Here is a 22,710-nt window from a genome sequence, read left to right on the forward strand (position 1 = left end):
TCTTATCAGCAGAAAAATTTTATTCCTTTTAAGGACAAACCACATCCAAGGCCTTAGCTTACAGACACAAACCAAAGTAGCCATTAAAGCATTAGATATTGAGGTATAAGACATACAATGAGGGGAACGCTTTGCCATCAGAGGGTGACACCAAACTTGCTCGATGGAGCTCTGCTAGTGTGTGGGTGAAGTTGCGGGTAAGTAAGTGCGCATCTGCGGAACCGAAGGAGAACAGCTGTGCTCTACAAGTACTGAAGCACTTAGACCACATAGGTAGGGATATACTTTCACGATGAAGGGAAGGAGGGAGAAAGCGAAGTGCCCCCGCCACGAGGCATTAGGCTGCCTTGCAGAGGGCCACGGCGGAGAAGCGGACCTCCCCTTGCTCACGCTCGGTGAATTCTCTGCAGACCTTGGCAGCGTCCTGAGGAGGAGGAATGTCACGAATTAAGGTCGAAACAGCACCAGCTCAAAATGAAAGCTTCAAGGGGAAAGTATTAGTAAGGTCTATTAATGCCCAAAGTTCACCCTGACCAACTTTAAACCTCCCAGTAAACTTGAAAACCAGGGCTTAAGGCAAGAGGAAAAAAAATCAGGTGATGGGCAAGACAAGGACCCACATCACATATCCAGCTCCAGCAGCTTTGATTCCTTTATTCTTTCTACCAAACGCTCTGTGCTTCTGCCACCTTGTGCCCGGTTTTGACAAGAAAACTATACTCTTGGTGCTCTTTCCCTCAAATCCAAAGATAGAAAATTGATTTCTCTTCCATAAGGAAAAAGTTCTAACTCAGAAATTCCCGGAGTAAAGACAGACTTACTTCAAGTAAACATTTTACAAAACAGGCTTAAAGTTTAAATACCTGGTATTCCAAGTACAGATAAGTGATGGATTCCCACATATTTAGGGGATGACATGTGTTACTAATTCTAACACCTAGATTACAAAGATTGGGAAGAGAAAACTGACCCCAATGTTACTTGAGAAATTCTGGGGTTTAAATGCCTTGGGATCAGAATATCAATCACTGTTCAATTTGTTAAAAGTCCAGTGGAGAGAAAGCCCCACCAACAATGTTAAACACGAGACCTTCAAGAGGACAGTGGATGTGCTATGACAGAGAACAGTCATGGAACATCAGCTCCCAAGGCCTAAAAATCACCAACCTGATAATGAGTTCTGGCCCTGAAAAAGCATCAACCCCGCCCCAGTTTTGTTTCTGCTTTGGAACCACTTAGAAAAACTGAAGAGGATCTAGAGTAACGTCTACATTTTATTCTATCAGAATTTTTAATATATTGATATCCCAGACCTGCCTTCCCCAAAGCCACTTTCCTTTAGGACCCATGCTGTTGATTAATGTGCCTGTAAAGACAACAGCCATCTCCTACACGGATGATAAGCAGTGACCTAATTCACTCAAGTTTAGGATACTTGGGTTAAGTTTATGTATTTTCTCACCAATTTAACAAGTTAATTTGGGGTATAGTTTAGATAACCTAAAACATCTCTAACCATATAGAACCAGCCTTACTTAGGATAAGAATTTCCACTAATTAAGATGTTATTTTCTAGTCAATTAATTTAAAATGAGTTTTTTTTTTTTAAACAAAAAAAGTTTTACCTTCCCCAAACCTCATAAATTCTACTCACATAACAGTTTTAAGTATCCTATGCAGAGCACATTTTATAGTACAGGCATACCTCATTTTATTGCACTTCACTTTATTGTGCTTTGCAGATACTGCATTTTTTTTTTTTTTTTTTGGCAAATTGAAGGTTTGTGGCAATCCTGCATGGAGCAAGTCTATCAGCATCACTTTTCCAGCAGCATTGGCTCACTTCATGTCTCTGTGTCACATTTTGGTAATTCTCATAATATTCCAAACTTTTCATTATTATTATATTTGTTATGGTGATCTGTGATCAGTGATCTTTGATGTTACTAATGCAAAAAGACTGACTCACTGAACACTCAGATGATGGTTAGCATTGTTTTAACAATATTTTAAATTAAGGTATGTACACTGGTTTTTTAGACATAATGCTATTTATTGCACACTTAACAGACTACAGTATAGTGTAAACATAACTTTTATATGCAGTAGGAAGCAAAAAAACTCAAAACTTCTCTTTATTGTGATATTCGCTTTACTGCAGTGGTCTGGAACTGAACCCACAATGTGAGATGTGCCTGTATTAGGATAGTGTTAGATAGGAGTTGGTATGTACCTAGGAAGCTTTACTAGATGGACCAGAATCTTTCCTCCAAATAGGTCATAACCAGAAATTCTGCCCCTGTTCTTATTCTCTCCCATAAGTGAATCCTGACTCTCATGCAAATCCCCATTCTGTTTCTGTAGGTCTAGTTCTCATTCCATATCACTATTCTCATTTACCCCTGGTATACCCAAGAATTAGCTCTGACTGATCTCAGGTGTATATGACAGCAGGCTACAGAAAGTGACTGTCCCTCCTAGGACTGCATAATTTGGTCCACTAGTACCTTGAGGTCATCAGGTCTATGATGTTCCAAAGACAGGTCTACTATAAAGGTAGTATTGTACAGTGGCTAAGAGCACAGACTCTAGAGACAGACTGTCTAGATTTGAACCATGATTCTGTAGTTTGCCATTGACCTTGGGCATCACTTACCTCTGCACCTCCGTTTCCTCATCTGTAAAATGTGAGTAATACTAACTACCTCAGAGCATCATAAAAGAGGTAACTAACTGAGAACAGCATCTAGCATGCAGTCAGCAAACTGCAGCCTGTGGGCCAAATCCAGCCTGCTGCCTGTTTTTTGTTAATAAAGTTTTAGTGGAACACAGCCATACACATTCATTTAGACACTGCCTATGGGGCTGCTTTGGAGCTGTCACAGCAGAAATGAATACCTGCAACAGAGCCCATATGCTACACAAAGCCTAAAATATTTCCTGGCTCTTCACAGAAAAAGTTTGCCAAACCCCGGTCTACACACAAGCAGCACGCAAAAAAGTTTAGCTGTTATTACGACAAATGAAGTAATTATACCTTAACATCATTTTTAATTTTATCACAATTAAGCCATTTTCCTTTCTAACAGCAAATTGACTAAACTCTAGAGATTCATTTTTAGAGGGAAGAGGACTAGTCGACCAACTCGTGTTCAGAATTAAGAGATTTCTGCCGTCACTTTTACCAGGACGGTTACACAGTGACCCTGGATCTTAAAGTTCTGGTCAGGCATGTTTTGAATTTGCTTCCTTTGACCTGTTAACAGTGGACCGACTGTGTGGGAAGAAAACAATCACAGAGGCAACTGCCTAACCAGAATCCATAGTATGCTACCTACAAGACTGACCCAAATCCAGCAGTCACAGAGGGATTAGGAAAGGCTTGGGTTGCTGTTCCACAAGTCTGAGTCATTGGCTAGGATGTAATCTGACAAGAGGACAAGAGTCACCTTAATCCCACAAGGAAATAAACAATGGCTAAAGACAGCAGATGAGGCAGGGCTGCTCTAAAGGATGCTGTTTAAAACTATTTGCTATAAAATAAAGCGGACAGAATTACTGAGATGATCTTTAAGCCCTAAAGACTGCTCTTATCCCAGATGATTGATGCTGCCTGTACCGAAAAAGGTTTGCACTTTAGAATAGACAAACTGGCTAAAGAAATATGGGCCCTAGTGGAAATGGATTCCAAAGACTACCTGCAGCAGTGAGTCCTCTGAACTGGTGCCATGGTTCACCGGGAAAGGCATCCGTCCATCTGTAACGAAAAAGCCAGGCATGTCAATTTTCTCTGCACGTTTTCTGTCTACTGTGCTTGTCCAGCTTAAAGGCAAGTTTTAGATTCTTCCAAATACCACTGCCACTCCCACAAAGGTTAGGCTGGTTGGGAAGCAATAGGCTGGAAATGAGGTTCAAGTGTTCCTAGATATCCATCCCAGGCAATTCTAACCTAAAGCACCAAGACCACAAGACCACACAAGGCCAAACTAGCTACCCTACTAGGAGGGCTTGTGCCCATCTCTTGGGAAGAACCACAAAGCAAAAGTCAGAAGCAGTCTATGAGGTACAGGGAAGGTGGAGGGAAGAAAAAGGATCCTTGAGATTTCATTTGCCCCCCAAGGACTGCTGATCAGCCCCAAGTTTTCTTTGCCCTTGCTTGCCATAGGCAGTATCTTGGCTTGAGATAACACAGCTGCAAGTCTTTCTCCAATAATACCAAGGAGATGACTCTTCTTAATACAGAGGTGGACATGTCTGAATTCTTTTTACACAAACCAGGTTGTGTTTAGGCATTTACCTCCTTCCAAAAGTATTCCTTGCCTGGAAAGGATGGCGGTGGAGACCTTATACTGGTGATACTATAGTGGAAGGCGGAAAGAGAAAATCTGAACGTGTATACTTTGAACTGGCTGATCAGTTCTCTTTCCTGGTTTGTGACTAAAGCCATTCATCCCGCAGGCCAGGTTCCTGAGGGAGGTGCTCTGGGTATGATAAAGCGTTAAGTGCCCCCATGAGAATACCTCGGTGTTCTGGCTTCATAAACGGATATACTAAGCGCCACCATAAAGTCACACACCAGTACTGTAAGAGGAATTATGTCTGAGAGAATGCATGCATCTGTATTAGATTCCAAAACTGGAGTGAAACGTACCAAGTTCATAGAGGTGGCCATCCACGTTGTTAAACAGAATAAAATGAAAGTTCACTTTGTCATCTACCTGCAGAGAGTCAAGATATTTTTTCGAAAATGAGTATTTTTTATTGTTTTATAAACTGCATTTAAAAATAAAGCTGAAAGAAAAAAATTAAGATATAAATGACATAACATGGTGTAAGTTTAAGGTATACAACCTGTTGATTTGATACACATATTTTGCAACATGATTATTTTATAAGCAGAACTTAATTTGTTAAAAATAAATTCTCTAAGTAGAATATGCTTGAACCAACCTGCCTACATATTATTTTAAATGATTATAGCTAATATTTATTTCTTATATACTAGGTACTATTCTAAGACCATTAAAGTAGATATACTGTAACTCTCAGAACTCTCAAGACTTGCTTTTTACTGAGGAGGAAATTAAGGCTTAGGGAGGATAAGTACTTCACCCAAGGTCTAGACTAAAAGGTGACAGAGTCAACTGCAGTTATACAGACACTATCACTGACTTAAATCTAATCAACAGTTGACTTGAAGGCTGTGTTCAGATTAATGGTACATTCAAGTCATCTAGAAACTTTTAGTCCTTGTTGGTCCAGCTTGCTCTCCAACAGACTGTGAGAAGAGTATGTGAAATGTTCAGTTATTAAGAGGGGTGCTACTCACTCTATTAGACCCATTTGGATCTATATAAAACACTACCAGTCTGAATTTACTCAAGATTGTGTCAACTGCCAATTAGATATTTTGAAGAGCCATTTTTATGAACAGGTCTGGTCAAGGCATTATTCTGGTAGAATTTTCTGGCATTCATCAGCCTTGGGTGGAAACATGTGCTGTGTTCCAGTAAGAGGTTCTTGCACATATTTCTGGGGAAACATGGGTGACACCAGGACAGCCTGGCTCTTAACTCGTATTTACCCGACATTGGCCTTCCTGTGCCACGGCATCATGGGCTGCCTGGATGGCCTGCAGAAAACAGAGAAGAGTTAGCACAAAAACCTCCGGAGTTATTGAAAATCGATGCTCTAGAAGTTCTCTTCCTACCTCATTCTTTTCAAAGCATTTTGCTCTGTCTTCAGGGGACAACTTCTCTGTTTCAGAAAGAAACTGTTTCAGAACTGACCCATCCTCTTTAAAAAAAAAAGAAAAAAGAAAGAAAAAAAAGCATATGTTAGTACCGGTATAATGCAAATGGTTGCACATTTATTGCTGACTTAAGCCACTGCATAGTCTGTCACGTTTGGCAACCTGACTTTTTACCATGGCCTCTGAAGATGTGGATGAGCGGTGCCTCTTCCCCAGCCTCTTTTTCCAACCACTCCCCTCTCACTGCATTCAAGCCAGAGAACTCTCAGCTCCTCCAGCATGCCAAGCTCTTCCTCACACCCTCCCTGTCCCCCCGACCCCTCCACCTTCCCCCTCACCCTCACCTCTCAGATCTCTTACCACCTGTTACAGCACTGATCCACTTGTAACATGTATTTGTGAGACTTTCAGTGCCATAAAGGCAGGAACTGTCTTGTCTATTGCTCTCATCTACAGCACTTAGCAATGCACAATTAATGTTTATTGCATACATGATGTAACAATAACATTTTAATCTATCAACATCAACAGTTCTCAAACCAAGACTTTTATTTCAGGGTAGAAAATGCAATCTTAGTAATATGGTTATCCAGAGAGACGTCAACCTACAGATCTTAAATAGAAATACAAAGACCCTAACAGTCTGGCCTAGAGACAGCTAACTAGCTGATGGTTGGCATAAGCATTTTGTCATTGCTCAGTGTGGATGAGTCTAGGACTCAAGAGCAACTTGCATTTCAAAAGACCTCAATTTGAACTTTCAGCTCTAAACTTAACAAATTTGTTAAATGGGGACCATTTAAATTTGGAAGTTACAGGAATCCTCTCAACTTTATGAGGAGGGCTGTGACTCAGATTAAGCCCATGGCACCGTCATGACCATGTTTATGGAAGAGTTACAGTATCTGTGACCTCAGGAACACAGTATTCTAAAAGAAATGATACTTACTGCAGAAGAAATAAAAAGGATCAAACTACGACTTTTTAATGACTCACTCAAGTCAATATTTGAAAAAGCAACTTCTAGAAGATCTGGACCTTTGTGGCCAGACAAGCCTTTTTTTTTTTTTTTTTTTTTAAATTTCAGAAGTATACCAGGAGTAGAATCTTGGCCACAATTCCCTTGTTTAAATTAAAAAAAAAAAAAAAAAAAAGTATTTGACCTGCTACAAGCAACAGCATGGACTGTTAGTTGAACTTATTCAATTCTCAGCCATCCCCATCCATTGCCTAAATCAGGAGTTGGCAGACTACTGCCACCTAATAAAGTTTTATTGGAACACAGCCACATCCACTGCTCTACATCTTGTCTATGGCTGCTCTTTCACTACAAGGGCAGAGATTATATGGCTCTCAAAGCCTAAAAGATTTACTCTCTGGCCTTTTAAGAAAGTTTGCTGACCCTTGGCCAAAATCATACACAATGCCATGTATTTTAACATATTTCAATGCTGTTACTTGCGCTTCTGACAACTTAAGGGCTGAGACTCATCTCTTCTCTACCCTCCGTGGCATCCACTGGAGGCGAGCTAAAATTCCTGACCCAGCTTTGTTCACAGATGGATCTCTCAAGGTGCCAGCCTGCGGCTATGCTTCCCTGCAGGACCTCGTGCTGTGTCCTGCTGCTTTAGGCTGTTTTGGTTCTCCTGTTGCTTATGAGACACAGCACCATTAAAGAAAGGTCCTAAAGGTTGGCATTTTATGCCTTAACAGCATCTCTAATTCTTTAGACTTGTCAAGACTAGCAGGAGGATCTGCACATGAAGAGCCCAGGCAGAGAGGCAAGTACAAAACTGCACTGTCACCCGCCCCGCCTCTCCAGGCATAGGAAACCACACCATGCTTCTTGCATGCACTTCCCTTCCTCAAAAGGGAGGAACAATGAGAATTCACCCACTGATTCTACCTGCATAAGTAGGTTTTCAAAAAAATTTAAGGCAATGGCTTTGCCAAACAGAGGCTTGGGGGTGTTGGAAGGAAGCATTACAGTTAATTAAAGGTCAACCAGAGGATGACTGGCCTCAAAACCCACTCACCGAACTCCAGTTTGTCCTGATTATTGGCCACTGCATGAATGAGTCCGATGGTTCCACAGGAGTTGCCAATGGTCTGCTTCATGAAGTACACCTTAGGACTTACTTCTTGTCCCTTCAGCTCTTCAATCTGTTTTTTCCTGAAGTTCTCATGCTGTGAGTGCAAAAAAACATTTTTGCATCTCAAAATGAAAATGCAAAGAACAGACGGCAGCATAGTGAGTTCTAGCACCTAAATGGAAACAGAAGTGGGATATGTGACCAGGAGCCTTGGTTCTAGGTGCTGGCTGGCGCCCAGAGAATGGCCCGTCTGCCACCCACGCCAGCCCGTGGGGTTCTGAGAGGTTCTGACACTCCACCCTGATGCTGCAGTGCAGTAGCGGCCTTGGATATTGCCCAAGCCTTTGTCTAGACAACACTGCAACCTTTCACCTTGAAATGGATGGCATGCTGAGGTCAGAAAAACCGACGAGTTCGTTATTTTCTTCCTTTAACACTAATGACTTTCACACAGGCATTCCAATCAAGCGCTGGTCAGTTGAATGCCCAAGAACACCAGCTAGTTTATACCTCACTATTCTTTGAAGTTCTACTTCTATTCTGCCCAAATACATGTCTCTTCAAAAACAAAACAAGACAAAACTTAACTAAAGAAAGGAGCAATTTAAAGAAATTAACTATTCCCTCATCCTTTTTTAGGAAGGAAAGACAACTGGTCTGGGGTGCTGGGTTGTGATTTCACAAAACCTTCTCACCCTACAACAGAAAGATGTAACTCTTGTTTGTCCTTGACAACTATACAATTTGAGGAGACTAGTTTCCTCAAAGCATTATCTCTTTGTACAGTAATATAGTGGGCTTGTCTGGCCCTTTCACTAACAAGTTCTAAAGACCTTAAAGGTATGACTGCTCAGTTAAAAGCAGGGTGCTGATGCTACAGAAACATTAATTTCTTACTACTGGTATAAACCGTAAGGAACCCGAGAAGTACATATATTTCTAATTCTAGCAGCCTTGCATTACTGTACACAGAATTGAAGCAAGCCTTGTCTGTGGTACCATCAGAGGAATAAGCTCTCTTGTCCCACAAGATCAACTTAAACTCCAACCACTAGGAAGTTCTAGCATCATGTATCTACCTACTGGATCCTTGAATTGAGCTCCTCATTGACTGTTAAGGATTTTCACTTTTCTAAAAAAGTTTAATTTTTTTGTAATGGGATAGCATCGTCCTTTAGGGTTGTTTGAGCTCTTGCATGCAGACATTTCTGTAAATATTTCATGATCCCTTAAAATGTGTTAAAAGTAGTCCATTTAGGATTTCATAATATTCTTAGACAAAATTAGATGCTTTCTAAACTAACATTAGCTTGTTTGGAAATCAACCTATAAACCTCGACTTTTCTTTGAATTTGCTTCAGTATTTAGCCCAATAGGTGTTTTGTGTCACATAACAGGCATTCAGTAAATCTGACAGACAGAACTGGAGCGAAAAGACAAAGTATCGAGCTCTTTCAAACATAAAATGTTCTATCCAGAATGTTCTTCTAACCAAGATCTGCTTGATCCAGCAAAATGAGAGCAATGGGCTTTTGCAAGACAAACACGCTGCACCACTGCCTCCCAGAGGCCTTGCCTTTGAGTGCTGCTGCTCAAAAACCTCCGAGTCATCATGGTTCCTCTAATGAGAAACCTCTGGGAGAGGCTCAAATGAGAGAGAGAAGATTGCATTTGATTTGATCAATGGGGAAGCTAATTTGACTTGCAATTATTTGGGAACTCCATTTTCACCTAAGTAAAGGCTTTGGCAATAACCAACGTGTCAGTGGGACTATCCTAATAGCTTTAATGAGTGTTTTTAACCCACAATACTTAGCCCATTTACTAGGAGGAACGCCTGGAACTTCCCATAGGGCTTAGTTTATGCTGAGGATGCTTCTAGAACACCGGGCATTAGGATAGTGCTTCAGTTTAGCTCACTCTGTTTGGAACGATGCCCTATATGCTAATGCCCCAAGTTTCACTAAAGCAAAATTCAACCACTCCTCAATCAGGGGTCCAGTGGCAGTAATAGGAGATAGACAAGACCATGCTAATTAGTGGGATTCCATACATCCAAGACAACAATTACCCCAGCAACCTTTTTATATCTATGTACCTCAAAGACTGAGCATCATACACTTGCCCACTTGCAGGCGGAAGACCATCTAAAGGGAAATGAAAAAGCATTTCCAAGACTGGTCTAATGCCCACCTATTCACTTAACTACAAGGGCAGAGAGGAAAGAGGTTGAGAGGTAGAAGGAGGTTCTCACACAGGAACCACACACAAATGATTAAGCTTTAGAAAAACACACTGGAGAAACTAAAAACCAAGTATGTACGTTGTAGGGAGCGGAGGGTTGGGAAGAAACCCCTGAATCCACTGAAGACCCAGGCAGCAGAGGTGGAAAATTAAAGAACCTATTGTTTTCTTGCGGTTTAGGCAAGCCCATCCCCCTCCATTTTACAGCAAGGTGGGAGTCTGAGAACCAAACAATAAAACGACACGTCACAGCCGTTAAAGGAGAACAACCAGCCAGCCATTCCTTGGCTCAAACTGCCAAAAAGCCTAGGCTCAAACTGCACTCATGAGTAGGGTGAACTGTCTTCCTGGATAATTGGGATGCTGGAACTGAGATACTGCTTCTCCTCCAAATTCAAGGCAATACTGGATGGATGAACGACCAGGCAATAAACTCTGTTACAACAGAAGCCCAGTGAGCAGGTACCATCAAAGTGCGAGCTCCTCCTTCCATCCGCCACAAGGAAGGGGCAGTGTGCCAGCTCTGGGCGCCCAGGCCAGGACGGGAGGAGAGCCTGCACCGCCCTCAACGCCTCACTCCGGTCTGGCGGCAGCGCGCACAGCGCAGCGCCTGCGCACCCCGGGCCCCACGCCCTACCTGGGCCGTGAGAGGAAAGAGCAGCAGCAGCGCGCAGGCAGGCGCCGGCACCGAGCCCAGAGACTCCTCTTCCAGTCCCAGCACGTCCTCGAAGCGCCACTGGCCAGCGACCCCCAGCCGGGCCAGCACCTGCGGGGAAGAAACAGGGCGGCCAGGCAAGTGGCGGGCACCTACCGCGAGGCGGGGGAGGCGGGGCGGGCTCTGCGCCCTCGCGCCTCTCCCCGGGCCTGGGAGGAGCCCGGCCCCGCCCCGCCCCCCACCCGAGCCGAGTGCAATGACACAGCACAAAGCGCGGCCCACACGTGGCTCCCGCGACGCCCGGGGCTAGCATCTGGGCGCAGCCTCCTCCATCCCACCTCTGAGCGGTTTCGCAGTCACCGCCGCACCCGAGGCAGGGGCAGAGGGTGGGCACCCCGGCCGCGCCCCAGCCCCGCCGCCTCTGGAGCGCGCAGGGCGCCGCTCGGTCCCTGCGAAACAGCCGGAGCCGGGGGGCGCCTCCGCCTCGGTGCTCCCGGGGGAGGGGGACAGAGGAAGCCCGAGACGTCACTCACTTTGTTCAGCATCTGGAAGGCAAATGCAAAGATAAAAGCAGTCATTGATACCGCTACCTGGTGAGGGCTGACCCTCGGCCCTGCGCTCCCCGAGTAACAGTGCACCTGATGCTCACCTCCGGGTTAATCTCCATCGGCTTGAGCTGCATCTTCGCGAACAACGGCAGGAAGCACAACCCAGAGAAGAGGAAAAACGGAGAGCGGAGCCGCCCAGGCTGCAGCTATAAAGCACCGGCCTGACGCACTATGGGTGCTTGCGCAGGGGGAGCAGAGGCAAAACCAAGCGAGGAGAAACGGTCAGTCGCAGCCAAATGGGCACGAACCCCCCCCTTGCGCAGTGCGGAGTGGTACGGCCAAGCCCCCAAACCTTGCAGTCTCACTTGCTGGTGAGATAATCTGGTGGTTGTGGAGATGGGTTTTGTTGGTGGGTGTTCCTTGAGCGTGTGGAGCAGTCCTTCTGATGGAGCCTGATTTTTTGCGAAGTTTCTGGAAACCCACACTTTCGACCATCCCAGTTACCTGAAAGCTTAGCGTCTCTGAAGCACTGAGAAAAAGCCCAAATTCAACAGGTATATATTTAATATGAATATAAATCTAGCAGCAGTTTGCATTTGACCTTAGATAATTCATCCTCCATGTTAAAGCAAACCAGCACCGAGGTTCGTTTTTAATTGACCGCCTAGAATAAAACATAGTCTGTAATATAGCACATATTGCATTAGTGATGCTGATGTAATGTGACTCCCAGGGAAGAATTGGTTGGTCTTGGGGAAGCGGTAGAGACCTGGGGGATGTGGCTGTAATACGACACACAGAGAAGGCAGGCTGTCGGAGGCTTTAGGAAACATATCCAGGGAAAAAGACAGGTATAATTTCAAGATGAGAGGCTGTAAAAGGAAACGCATTTTTTTCAAGGAATGGGAGGCTTTGAAAAATAAAACGTTAAGTTCACAATAGAACACTCCCAGTGAAGAAGAAAGGTAAGGGCAACTTAACCGCTGTTCTCTAATGATCTCAGGTGGGGTTTGGGTTTTTTTCTACCAGCATATTCAAAAGATGGAGACAAATAGCATATGCCTAAAAATGAATTAAAAAGTGGAACAAAATCTGTAAGAATAGTGCAGGAAAACAAAACCTCAGAATGAAGTGGGGCTTGCTGAATCCTAAGAAAAGAAGAAGGTTGGGAATTTTTTCACTTATGCTCAGAACAAGATAATGATGATGGTGAAAGAATAGACCTACTGTTTAGGGGATCCAAGGTTAAAAGATGACAGAGAGAAGGGAGGGGATCTGCTGTTTTTGAGTTATTACCTCTACAGTGGATCAGATTTTTTGCATGTCATCTCACAACCCTTAGAGAAGCCAATGAAGAAACTCTTCGTAGTGCAGTTTTACAGCTCAGAATCCGTGGCTTAGGTTAATTTGCTTTAAGATCACAACTGAAAAGTAAAACTGAGAAGTAAACCCTGGTAAATTGGGCTCAAGGAGCCCATTCTCTATCCAAAATCCCACTACATTCCACTTCTATTTTCTTCCCATTGTTACCACCAGAAAAATGACCTTCACACGGAACATGAGAGAGGAAAAGACATTAGTAAGAAGAACTTAATGGATGAATTTTGTGGTATGTAAATTATGCCTCACTAAAGTTGTTTCTTTAAAAATAGAAGACTTGGGTTTCCCTGGTGGCGCAGTGGTTGAGAATCTGCTTGCCAGTTCAGGGGACACGGGTTCGAGCCCTGGTCTGGGAAGATCCCACATGCCGTGGAGCAACTAGGCCCGTGAGCCACAACTACTGAGCCTGCGCGTCTGGAGCCTGTGCTCCGCAGCAAGAGAGGCTGCGATAGTGAGAGGCCCATGCACTGCATTGAAGAGTGGCCCCCACTTGCCGCAACTAGAGAAAGCCCTTGCACAGAAACGAAGACCCAACACAGCCAAAAAATAAATTAATTAAAAAAAAAAAATCCAAAGCATCTCTCTCTGAAAAAAAAAAAAAAATAGAAGACTTGAAAGTCTTGACAAGTGAGTAGTAGTACAAGAATACCTGGCTATGTTGAATGAGTTCTTGCCTTTAAGACTGAGACAAATTACATCCTAATTTACTTCATTTTTTCAACAAGTACCGATTAAGCACATACTGTGTAATGGGTATACAAAGGTGAACAAAGTAACTTCTGTCATCAAGCTCTTATCAGTAATAAGAGTGGTGTGAGAGGGAGTAGAGTTTGGGAACACTTAGCGTAGGGAATCGGGAGAGCTTCCCGAAGGAAGTGACATTTAATATAAGGCCTGATGGACCTGTAGAAGTTAGCAGTTTACAGTTATTGCCAAAATAAATAGTAAAAGAAAAAATGATAACTAACATAACATTGTAAATCAACTACACTTCAATAAAATTTTTAAAAAAGAAGTAATGAGGGACTTCCCTGGTGGTACAGTGGTTAGGAATCCACCTGCCAATGTAGGGGACACGGGTTCCAGCCCTGGTCTGGGAAGATCCCACATGCCGCGGAGCAACTAAGCCCGTGCACCACAACTACTGCGCCTACACTCTAGAGCCCGTGAGACACAACTACTGAGCCCACATGCCACAACTACTGAAGCCGGCATGCCTAGAGCCCATGCTCTGCAACAAGAGAAGCCATCGCAATGAGAAGCCTGCACACCGCAATGAAGAGTAGCCCCCGCTTGCCGCAACTAGAGAAAGCCCATGTGCAGCCACAAAGACCCAACGTGGCCAAAGATTGATTGATTAATTAATTAATTAATTAATTAATAAAAAAAGAAGTAATGATAACACTTTCCGAAATCTTCGTTAAAGGTAGTCACTCATTCACTCAACTAATATATATATATTGAGGGCCTACTATGTGCCAGGAAGCATCAGAGCAATGAATAAAACAGCTCCCTGCTTACAAGAAGATGCCAGAGACTAGACATGAACAAACTGTATCCTGATCTTTTTTTAAAAAAAGAGGGGAGAGCCAGGGGAGAATGTATCTCTGAATACATTAGTACAATATCTACTGAAACTGTAGACCAGGAGATTTGATATCAATCATTAGCCAAATTCTAGGACTCGTAAGTAGTGAATTCTTTGAAAAAATAGAATGCTTGCATTTTGAAGAAGTTATGTCTGCCAACCCTTGTCTCCTTTTCTTTTGGGCTTACTAGCTAGATGGACTGATAGAACACTTCTCATTGTATTCTTTCTTCATGCTGCCTGGGTTGACATCAATTGATATTAAAGTTGAGGTGGTTTTATAGCTTATTGAAGTTACTCTACCTTTAAAAAAGAAGTGCTGCTGAATGAAGTAATCTCAACCTGTAGCCACCCGACAATGGTTCTAATCCTGTCTTGCACAGTTTTATTGGAGCAGAGAGAGAGGGAGAGAGAGCACATGCAAGTGAGAATAAGCAAACTAAATGGCAGAATCATGAGATTCAGAAAAATGAGTTAAAAATAAAATGATGAAATTTAATAGAGATTTTGGTGATGGTTGTACACCCCTATGAATATACCAAAAAACTTTAAATGGGTGAATGTTATCTTAGCAAAGGTGTTAAAAATTCAGTAGGGATATGTATGAAGCTCTGCATCAATTATCATAGTACAGTTGGTCTTTATAGTCACTTTTTTCTTGATTGCTATACTGCAGGCATACCAGTAGAAGTACATGAGATGATTTTAGGTGAATCACAAACATGTAATAGTTATTTGTTTTAATGCACATCATAAAAGCTGTGTGTTCTTGTACATGTGTATAATTAGAACAAGTTTGTGATTTCACAGCTGTTAAATCTCTGGGCAAGTCTAACATATACTAAGCAAATAGTATTATTGGTCTATAAGGATATTGCAAAAAATATAGGAGTCGTTCATAAATCTCAAAGATAGGAAAACTCTAATGACAAAAGACTGTTACTAGTTGAAGAGGTAGAGTATACAGTGTCTTTGTGAAGACAGGCGACTCAAGCGCTGAAGCAGTGCTCCCCAAATATTTTGAGAAGTGGGTATTTCTGCCTGAAATCAGAAGTTACCCAAGAAGGGAGATGAGGAAGGGAAGAGCACTAGCCTTTTTTGTTATACAAAGGACATTGTATTTGTCATCCCCATTGAATCCTCAGACCAATCCTCTGATATTCATATTTCTACCTTGATTTTGCAGGTAAGTAAACTGAGGCCTCAGAGAGACTGTTTAAATTGCTAAAGTCAGTAAGGCAATTATACTTCAATAAAGATGTTTAAAAAAAAAAAATTGCTAAAGTCACACAGCTACTAAGTGTCTGAGTCTGGGTTTCAACCCAAGTTTATTTGATTCAAAAACTTGCGCATGTTCAACTGTGCTGCCTACTTCCATCTAAGGGCCAGCCTTACAGCCTTAGTCATAATAAGTCATAATAAGTATGAAGATCAACCGCTGAGAAAAAAGGAACTCAAATGACTTCCCCAGTGTCCAGGGCCAGAGCAGGTCACCCAACTCTGATAAGTGTGGCTCACTTTGAGGTCTGAGAGTCTAGTTTGAGTTTATAATTAGCACATAAATTATTGACAGAGTACTTCCTCAACATTTTTAAAACTTACTTGGCAATTCCTCTGTCAATAATGTTTCCCCAGAAGCAAGGTTCTGACATCCAGCTATTTTAAAGTTAAAAATAACACAATAAAAAATCACATATAATGCAAAGAAATTACCACACTTAGTTCCCATGGTAAAGTCAATTTTCGTCCTGTTTCCTAAAAGCAGTTCATTAACTGGGTATCCACAAATATGTCGGAAGGAAGAAAGATAAATGTGAGGGAGGAGAGTGCATGTCCTCATTGAATTATACCTTACTTCATATAGTCATGTATTTATTCAACACATATTTTTGAGCACCTACTATGTGTCAGACACTATACTACGCTTACCTGGGTTGGGGGTGAGATTAGCAGATGACAGCTATAAGGCATAGACCATGTTTCCTGGGCTTTTAAATGTCGTCAATTTTAAAATAAATGATCAATTTAAGAGCTTCTTTTGTGGGGGGGAAGGGGGCAGATCCAGTGCATCAAATGTATTTATCAGGTGTAAGGCATCTCTCTTTTCAGAAATGTTTAAACGTGAAAAACAGGTGCATCTTAGACACAAGGAAACACTGGTTCTGTTTTTATCAAGCTCTTCACAATCAACTCGTGTTCAGGACAGCTAGCAGCATGCACTGTCCACAGTGAAAAATAAATGCCTTATGTTTCTGAGATATAGAGAAAGGGCTTGAGGACATAGGAGAAATATGACACAGCTGGCAACTGGTAGCAGATAATGAGAGGTGTTCTCAGGACAAGTGAAATAGAGATCCTGCCCTACTGTCCCTCAGTTACTATTTCTTGTGGAGCTGTGAAATTGGAAATCAGAGGGCTTTGGTGGACCCAGATCAGCTATCCAAAATGTGAACACAGGCAGTTTAATTAACTTCTTTACATCCCAGTTTCCTCGACAGTAAAATGAGTGTTACAGGAACACTACAATTTCTCCCAATTCTAGCATCCCAAGGACCTTGAGCAGCAGAAAATAAAAGGTATATAGACCAAATCATATAAAAATTTGGGTTAAGTCTACTTTCATCTGTAATTCCTTAATTTTAGCCATTAGCCCTGTTTGATGGGACTAGGATATAATAAACAAGGTTTATCAGTTAAAATTGGTTTCTGAAGTATGCTTCAGAGCTGTTTGTTACATATATCCTTTTACCAGGAGATTAGTATATGAGGAATATGATAAGCAGAAAAAATTTAAATCTATAAATATACCAGGAAATGTCTTCTTGAGAATACTGCTGAGTTCTAAGACCTAACCAAGCATTTTTTCAGAATCCTTTGAGTAAATAGATCAATTTATAGATGTCTAGTGTCTTGGTCTTACCTGGACATTTAGCTTCAGTGGCCTAAGAACATGAAGCAATTAAAAAAAAACTCAACCCATACATAAATTCACTACCCTAAGAAATTTACCTTTTCATTTCTCCACATATTCCTTCTAGTACTTGGCCATCTGTATAGCAAACCCTGTTGCTATTGACATTTATTATCCTCTTCCTTCTAACTTGGCTGCCCACTCTTCCAGTCCCAACTCCATACTGCTTTCTTAGACCCCAGCTCAAGTCTATTTTCTTTTGGGGGATCGTTGAGGGCGAGGAGGAGGAAGGGAGGTTGTCACTGGAGAACTCCTCTGCTCCTTGTGAGACAGACAGTATTTCAAATAGTGTGTCCTATGCACTGTATTAGTAGACCTTCCGTGGAAGAGCCCCTTAGAGCGCTGGGTCAGCCATAATGCCAGAAGCAGATACCCTGTTTTTTTCTTTTTTCTTTTATATTGGAGTATAGTTGATACACAACGTTGTGTTAGTTTCCGGTATACAGCAAAGTGATTCAGGTATACATACACATATATCTATTCTTTTTCAGATTATTTTCCCACTTAGGTTATTACAGAATATTGAGTAGAGTTCCCTGTGCTATAGAGTAGGTCCTTGTTGATTATCTATTTTATATATAGTAGTGTGTATATGTTAATACCAAACTCCAGATTTATACCTCCTCCAACCTTTCCCCTTTGGTAACCATAGGTTTGTTTTCTAAGTCTGTGAGTCTGTTTTTTTTTGTAAATTAGTTCATTTGTATCATTTTTTTAGACTCCACATATAAATGGTATCATATGATATTTGTCTTTCTCTATCTGACTTAATTCACTTAGTATGATAATCTCTAGGTCCATCCATGTTGCTGCAAATGGCATTATTTCATTCTTTTTATGGCTGAGTAATATTCCATTGTATATATATACCACATCTTCTTTATCCATTCATCTGTCAATGGACATTTAGGTTGCTTCCATGTCTTGGCTATTGTAAATAGTGCTGCTATGAACGTTGGGGTGTATGTATCTTTCCAAAGTATGGTTTTCTCCAGATATATGCCCAGGAGTGGGATTGCTAGATCATATGGTAGCTCTATTTATAGGGTTTTTTTTAATATTCTATTTATTTATTTATTTGGCTGTGTTGGGTCTTAGTTGCTGCATGTGGGATCTTTCATTGCAGCACGCAGGCTCTTCCTTGCAGCATGCAGGCTTCTCTAGTTGTGGCGCGTGGGCTCTCCAGTTGTGGCACACAGGCTCCAGAGCACATGGGCTCAGTAGTTGTAGCGCACGGGCTCTCTAGTTGCAGCACGCAGGCTTAGCTGCCCCACCGCATGTGGGATCTTAGTTCCCCGACTAGGGATCGAACCCACGTCCCCTGCATTGGAAGGCAGATTCTTAACCACTGGACCACCGGGGAAGTCCCCAAGCTCTATTTATAGTTTTTTAAGGAACCTCCATACTGTTCTCCATAGTGGCTGCACCAATTTACATTCCCACCAGCAATGTAGGAGGGTTCCCTTTTTCTACACCCTCTCCAGCATTTATTGTTTGTAGACTTTTTGATGATGGCTATTCTGACTGGTGTGAGGTGATACCTCATTGTAGCTTTGATTTGCATTTCTCTAATAATTAGTAATATTGAACATCTTTTCATGTGCTTTTTGGCCATCTGTATGTCTTTTTTGGAGAAATGTCTATTTAGATCTTCTGCCCATTTTTTGATTGGGTTGTTTGTTTTCTGATATTGAGCTACATGAGCTGTTTGTATATTTTGGAGATTAATCCCTTGTCGGTCAGATCATTAGCAAATATTTTCTCCCATTCTATGGGTTGTCTTTTCGTTTTGTGGATGGTTTCCTTTGCTGTGCAAAACCTTTTAAGTTTAATTAGGTCCCATTTGTTCGTTTTTGTTTTTATTTTCATTACTCTAGGAGGTGGATCCAAAAAGATAATTGCTGCGATTTATGTCAAAAAGTGTTCTACCCGTGTTTTCCTCTAAGAGTTTTATAGTATCTGGTCTTACATTTAGGTCTTCAATCCATTTTGAGTTCATACCCTGTTTGTTTCTTTTTATCAGCTACCAAACTTTCACCAGCAGCCCACTACTCCTTAAAAACTGCCCTTGTGAAAACTCACCAGAACGGAGCCTTATGCCTATCTCAGAAAGAGGACCTCAATCATTTAAGCAGAGTGGAAAGTACATTGTATCTCAGAAAGGACAAATTAAAGAAACACAATGTATCCCTAAAAGAAAAATAAAAAGAAATCCATGCTTAGATATAAGTAGTGAAACTGCAGAACACCAAGAACAAAGAAAGATTTTAGAATCAGCCACAAAGAAAACATAAATGAAAATGACATCAGTCTCCTCAATAGCAACCAAGGAAGCCAGGAGACAATGGAATAATACCTCCAATGTGCTGAGAGAAAATAAATGTCATCCTTGAATTTCGTATTCAGCAAAACTATCTTTCAAAAACAAAGGTGAAAAAAATTTACATATAAACATAAGCTGAGTTTACTACTTAGAGAGTTGTACAAAAGTAACTGCTAAAAGATGTAATTAAAGAAGAAAAAATGATCCAGTCGATGGTCTGAGAAAAGGGATTAAAATAATATTCAGTGGAAGCATATATGTAAATCCAAATAAATAGAATAGTGCTAAAATATAATTTTGCATAATAATATATATGATGTGAGGAAGTGCAAGGAGAGTGAATGTATTGACAGGTTCTTTATTGTTCTGGCAGAGGTTAAGAAATTATTTAACTTTAGGCTTTGTTAAGTTGTCTCAAGGGCAATTGATAAAGAAAAGAAAAAAACATATGAATCCAAACAATTAGAGCTAAATAGGAGAAGGGAAGAAACACAATCAAACCCCCCCCCCAAAGGCAAGATAAGAGGAAAAAAAGCATAGAAAATCCAGGACAAATAGGAATAATATGGTAAGAGAGAGAAAAGTAGAAAAAAGTCCAAATTTAAAAATCATATTAAATGTAAATGGACTAAACTTACATTTTATCAAATTAGATTCTTTAAATCTAGATACGTGCTATTTTTAAGAGACATGCCTAAGGCATAAGGATATGGCAAGATCAAAAGTAAAAGGAAGGGGAAAAGTTTTCCGGCAGAATTATTAACCAAGGAAACCTAGTGTAACTATATTAATATCCGCATAATAGATTGTTAAGCAAAAGCATTATTAAAGATAAGGGTATCATTATGATTATTTAATTCATCAGGAAGATACAACAATTCTAAAGTTGCATGCTCCTAATAAAGTAGCCTCAAATGTGTAAAACAAAATTTGATAGAACTGCAGGGGAGAATGGATAAATCCACCATTACCATGTACCCACCTTTCTTAATTATTTATAAGTCAAACTGACAATATAGTGAGGAGTATGGTACCTGGTTAAAACCTATGTGTGGTTTTTTTCAGGCCTGATCACAGGCAGTTACAAAGGCTTTACCGGGCAGGCCTCTTGGGGAAGAGGCCTACATTAGATTTGGGGTACAGCCAATGCATTGCAGCCTCTGAGAGGACTTGCAGGCAAGGACTCAGACCCCTCTGGCCAATCATGCTCTTTGGCATACTTGCATTCCTACTCCCAGAACCTTTATTTCTAAGCTTTTATCTAAGCCTTGGGCAGATCTCTTCTTCAGGTGCCTGGGTTGAGGCCTCCTTATGGGGAGCAGAGGGGAACCGTTGAAGGCACCTTTGCCCAGGCTTACTCAGTACTTTTCCACGCCTCATCCTTCCCCCCTGCCCTCAGCCCCAACCCCAGGGGCCATAAAACTATTGGTGTCTTTTGTTCCGGGGCTCCCTCAACAGTGAGATGATCCCCACATCTGCACTGATCCAGCTGGCCTGGACCAGTGTGTACTTCCCTGGGGGAAAGCGGAACAGAAGGAGTCTGCACTTTCTGCAGTTTAGCTACTTGCTTGTTCCAAAGCGGTAAGTGGTTAAGCCCTTTCATTTTTGGCTTGTTTTCATCAGCTACTCTGACACCTGGCAGCTCACTCCTCTCTCTCTCTCTCTCTCTCTCTCTCTCTCTCTCTCTCTCTCTCTCTCTCTCTCTGTCTCCCCCAGCTCAGCTGGCTGAGCTTCTGACATATAGAAGATTAAAAAACAAAACTGAATACCACAATAAAACAGTCTTAATCTAATGGTCGTATATAGAACTCTGTACCCAACAATTTTAAAATGTGCATTCTTCTCAAGCATTCATGGAGCATTTATAAACATTGATTAAGTGCCTAGTCATGAAGCATGACTCAACACATCTTATAGAATCAGTATTATGCAGATGACATTTTCTAATTGCAATGCAGTTAATTCAAATACCAATAATAAAATGACAAGTGAGACTTCTAAAATTAACTTTGGAAGTTAAATGCATGCTCTTTAGTAAATCATGGGTCAAAGCCATAATTGAAATGTGAAAATATTTAGAACTAAGCAATAATAAAAGTTTAAATATCAAAACATATGAGATGCAATGAAAGTAATATTTGAGGGAAATTCGTCACATTAAATGCTTCTTTTAGAAAAGAAGAAATGTGGAAAATTAGTGAGCTAAGCATCCAACCTAAAAGGTTAGCAAAAGAATAACAAAATACCCTCAAGGCAAGTAGAAGAAAGTAGATAATAAGGAGCAGAAATAGATGATGTAGTAAAATAACAATAGAGATGACCAACAAACAAAAGTTTAAAAAAAAAATAAAATAGACAATCATCTGGCAGGATTTATGGGGAGGGGCAAAGAGATAATGCACAAATAGATAATATTAAGGATGTAAAATGAGAATCACATATGCATTATAAATTTAAAAGACAGTAAGAGTATAATACTGTGAACAATTTTATGCCAATGAATTTCAAAACTTAGAGGAAATTTTCAAATACCTAGAAAAAAAATAGAAAGCCTGCATTGTGAAACCAAATAAAGCAGTAATTTTAAATCTTTCCATGAAGAAATATCCATACTTAAATTCTTTTTTGGTGAGTCTTACCAAATATTCAAGGAACAGATCGTAAACATTCTTACATAAACTACTCCTGAGAAGATAAAACAGGGAATGCTAACTGAGACATCAGGGAAAATGACAGTGCAAGAATCTCTAACAATTTACCCCTTTATAAAAGCAATGCTCCATATCCTACCAACACTTATTTTCCTTTTGATTGTAGCCATCCTTACGGATGTGAGGTGGTATCTCCTTGTCATTTTGATGTGTCTTGCCCTGAGAGCTACTAATGTTGAGCATCTTTTCATGTGCTTACTGGCCATTATCTTCCTTGGAGAAATTTCTATTTACGATAACCTTTTGAATCTATTCCAATAATAGTTCGGCTCACAGCACTCCACCAAAATTGCCCTTGATATAGCCACTCTTACTTAAATGACCAGCAGCATTCTCTCATATAAACATTGTGGACACCCACCTCTTCTGGGATTTCCACTCTCCCGACACTCCTTTTCTGTCACCTTTGCTGATTCCTCTTCAGCTCCAGGATTGCTGACACTAG

At 41.2% G+C, this 22,710-nt stretch overlaps 1 protein-coding gene across 1 annotated transcript; it reads right to left on the bottom strand.

Annotated features, from left to right (window-relative positions):
- UCHL1 (ubiquitin C-terminal hydrolase L1) lies at positions 1–22,710 on the bottom strand. The gene is made up of 11 exons (XM_036853715.1): positions 22,627–22,710; positions 11,658–11,821; positions 11,394–11,530; positions 11,278–11,289; positions 10,727–10,855; positions 7,789–7,939; positions 5,711–5,796; positions 5,585–5,632; positions 4,652–4,718; positions 3,699–3,757; positions 1–424 (listed from the first exon to the last, which is right to left on the bottom strand). The coding sequence occupies exons 3-11, from the start codon at positions 11,424–11,426 to the stop codon at positions 338–340; spliced, it is 672 nt and encodes a 223-aa protein (XP_036709610.1). The 5' UTR covers positions 11,427–11,530; positions 11,658–11,821; positions 22,627–22,710; the 3' UTR covers positions 1–337.

Source organism: Balaenoptera musculus, chromosome 5, assembly GCF_009873245.2.
Source record: "Balaenoptera musculus isolate JJ_BM4_2016_0621 chromosome 5, mBalMus1.pri.v3, whole genome shotgun sequence".
NCBI classification, from domain to species: Eukaryota; Metazoa; Chordata; class Mammalia; order Artiodactyla; family Balaenopteridae; genus Balaenoptera; species Balaenoptera musculus.

Bases quoted from the DNA above. Each gene is read 5' to 3' on its own strand.
- UCHL1 (XM_036853715.1), bottom strand. From the start codon at position 11,426: ATGCAGCTCAAGCCGATGGAGATTAACCCGGAG. The intron at 7,940-10,726 runs GTAGGGCGTGGG...TTGCACTCACAG, and splicing joins TCTTTCCTCTCACGGCCCAG to CATGAGAACTTCAGGAAAAA. The intron at 4,719-5,584 runs GTAAATACGAGT...GACTCTCTGCAG, and splicing joins CACAGGAAGGCCAATGTCGG to GTAGATGACAAAGTGAACTT.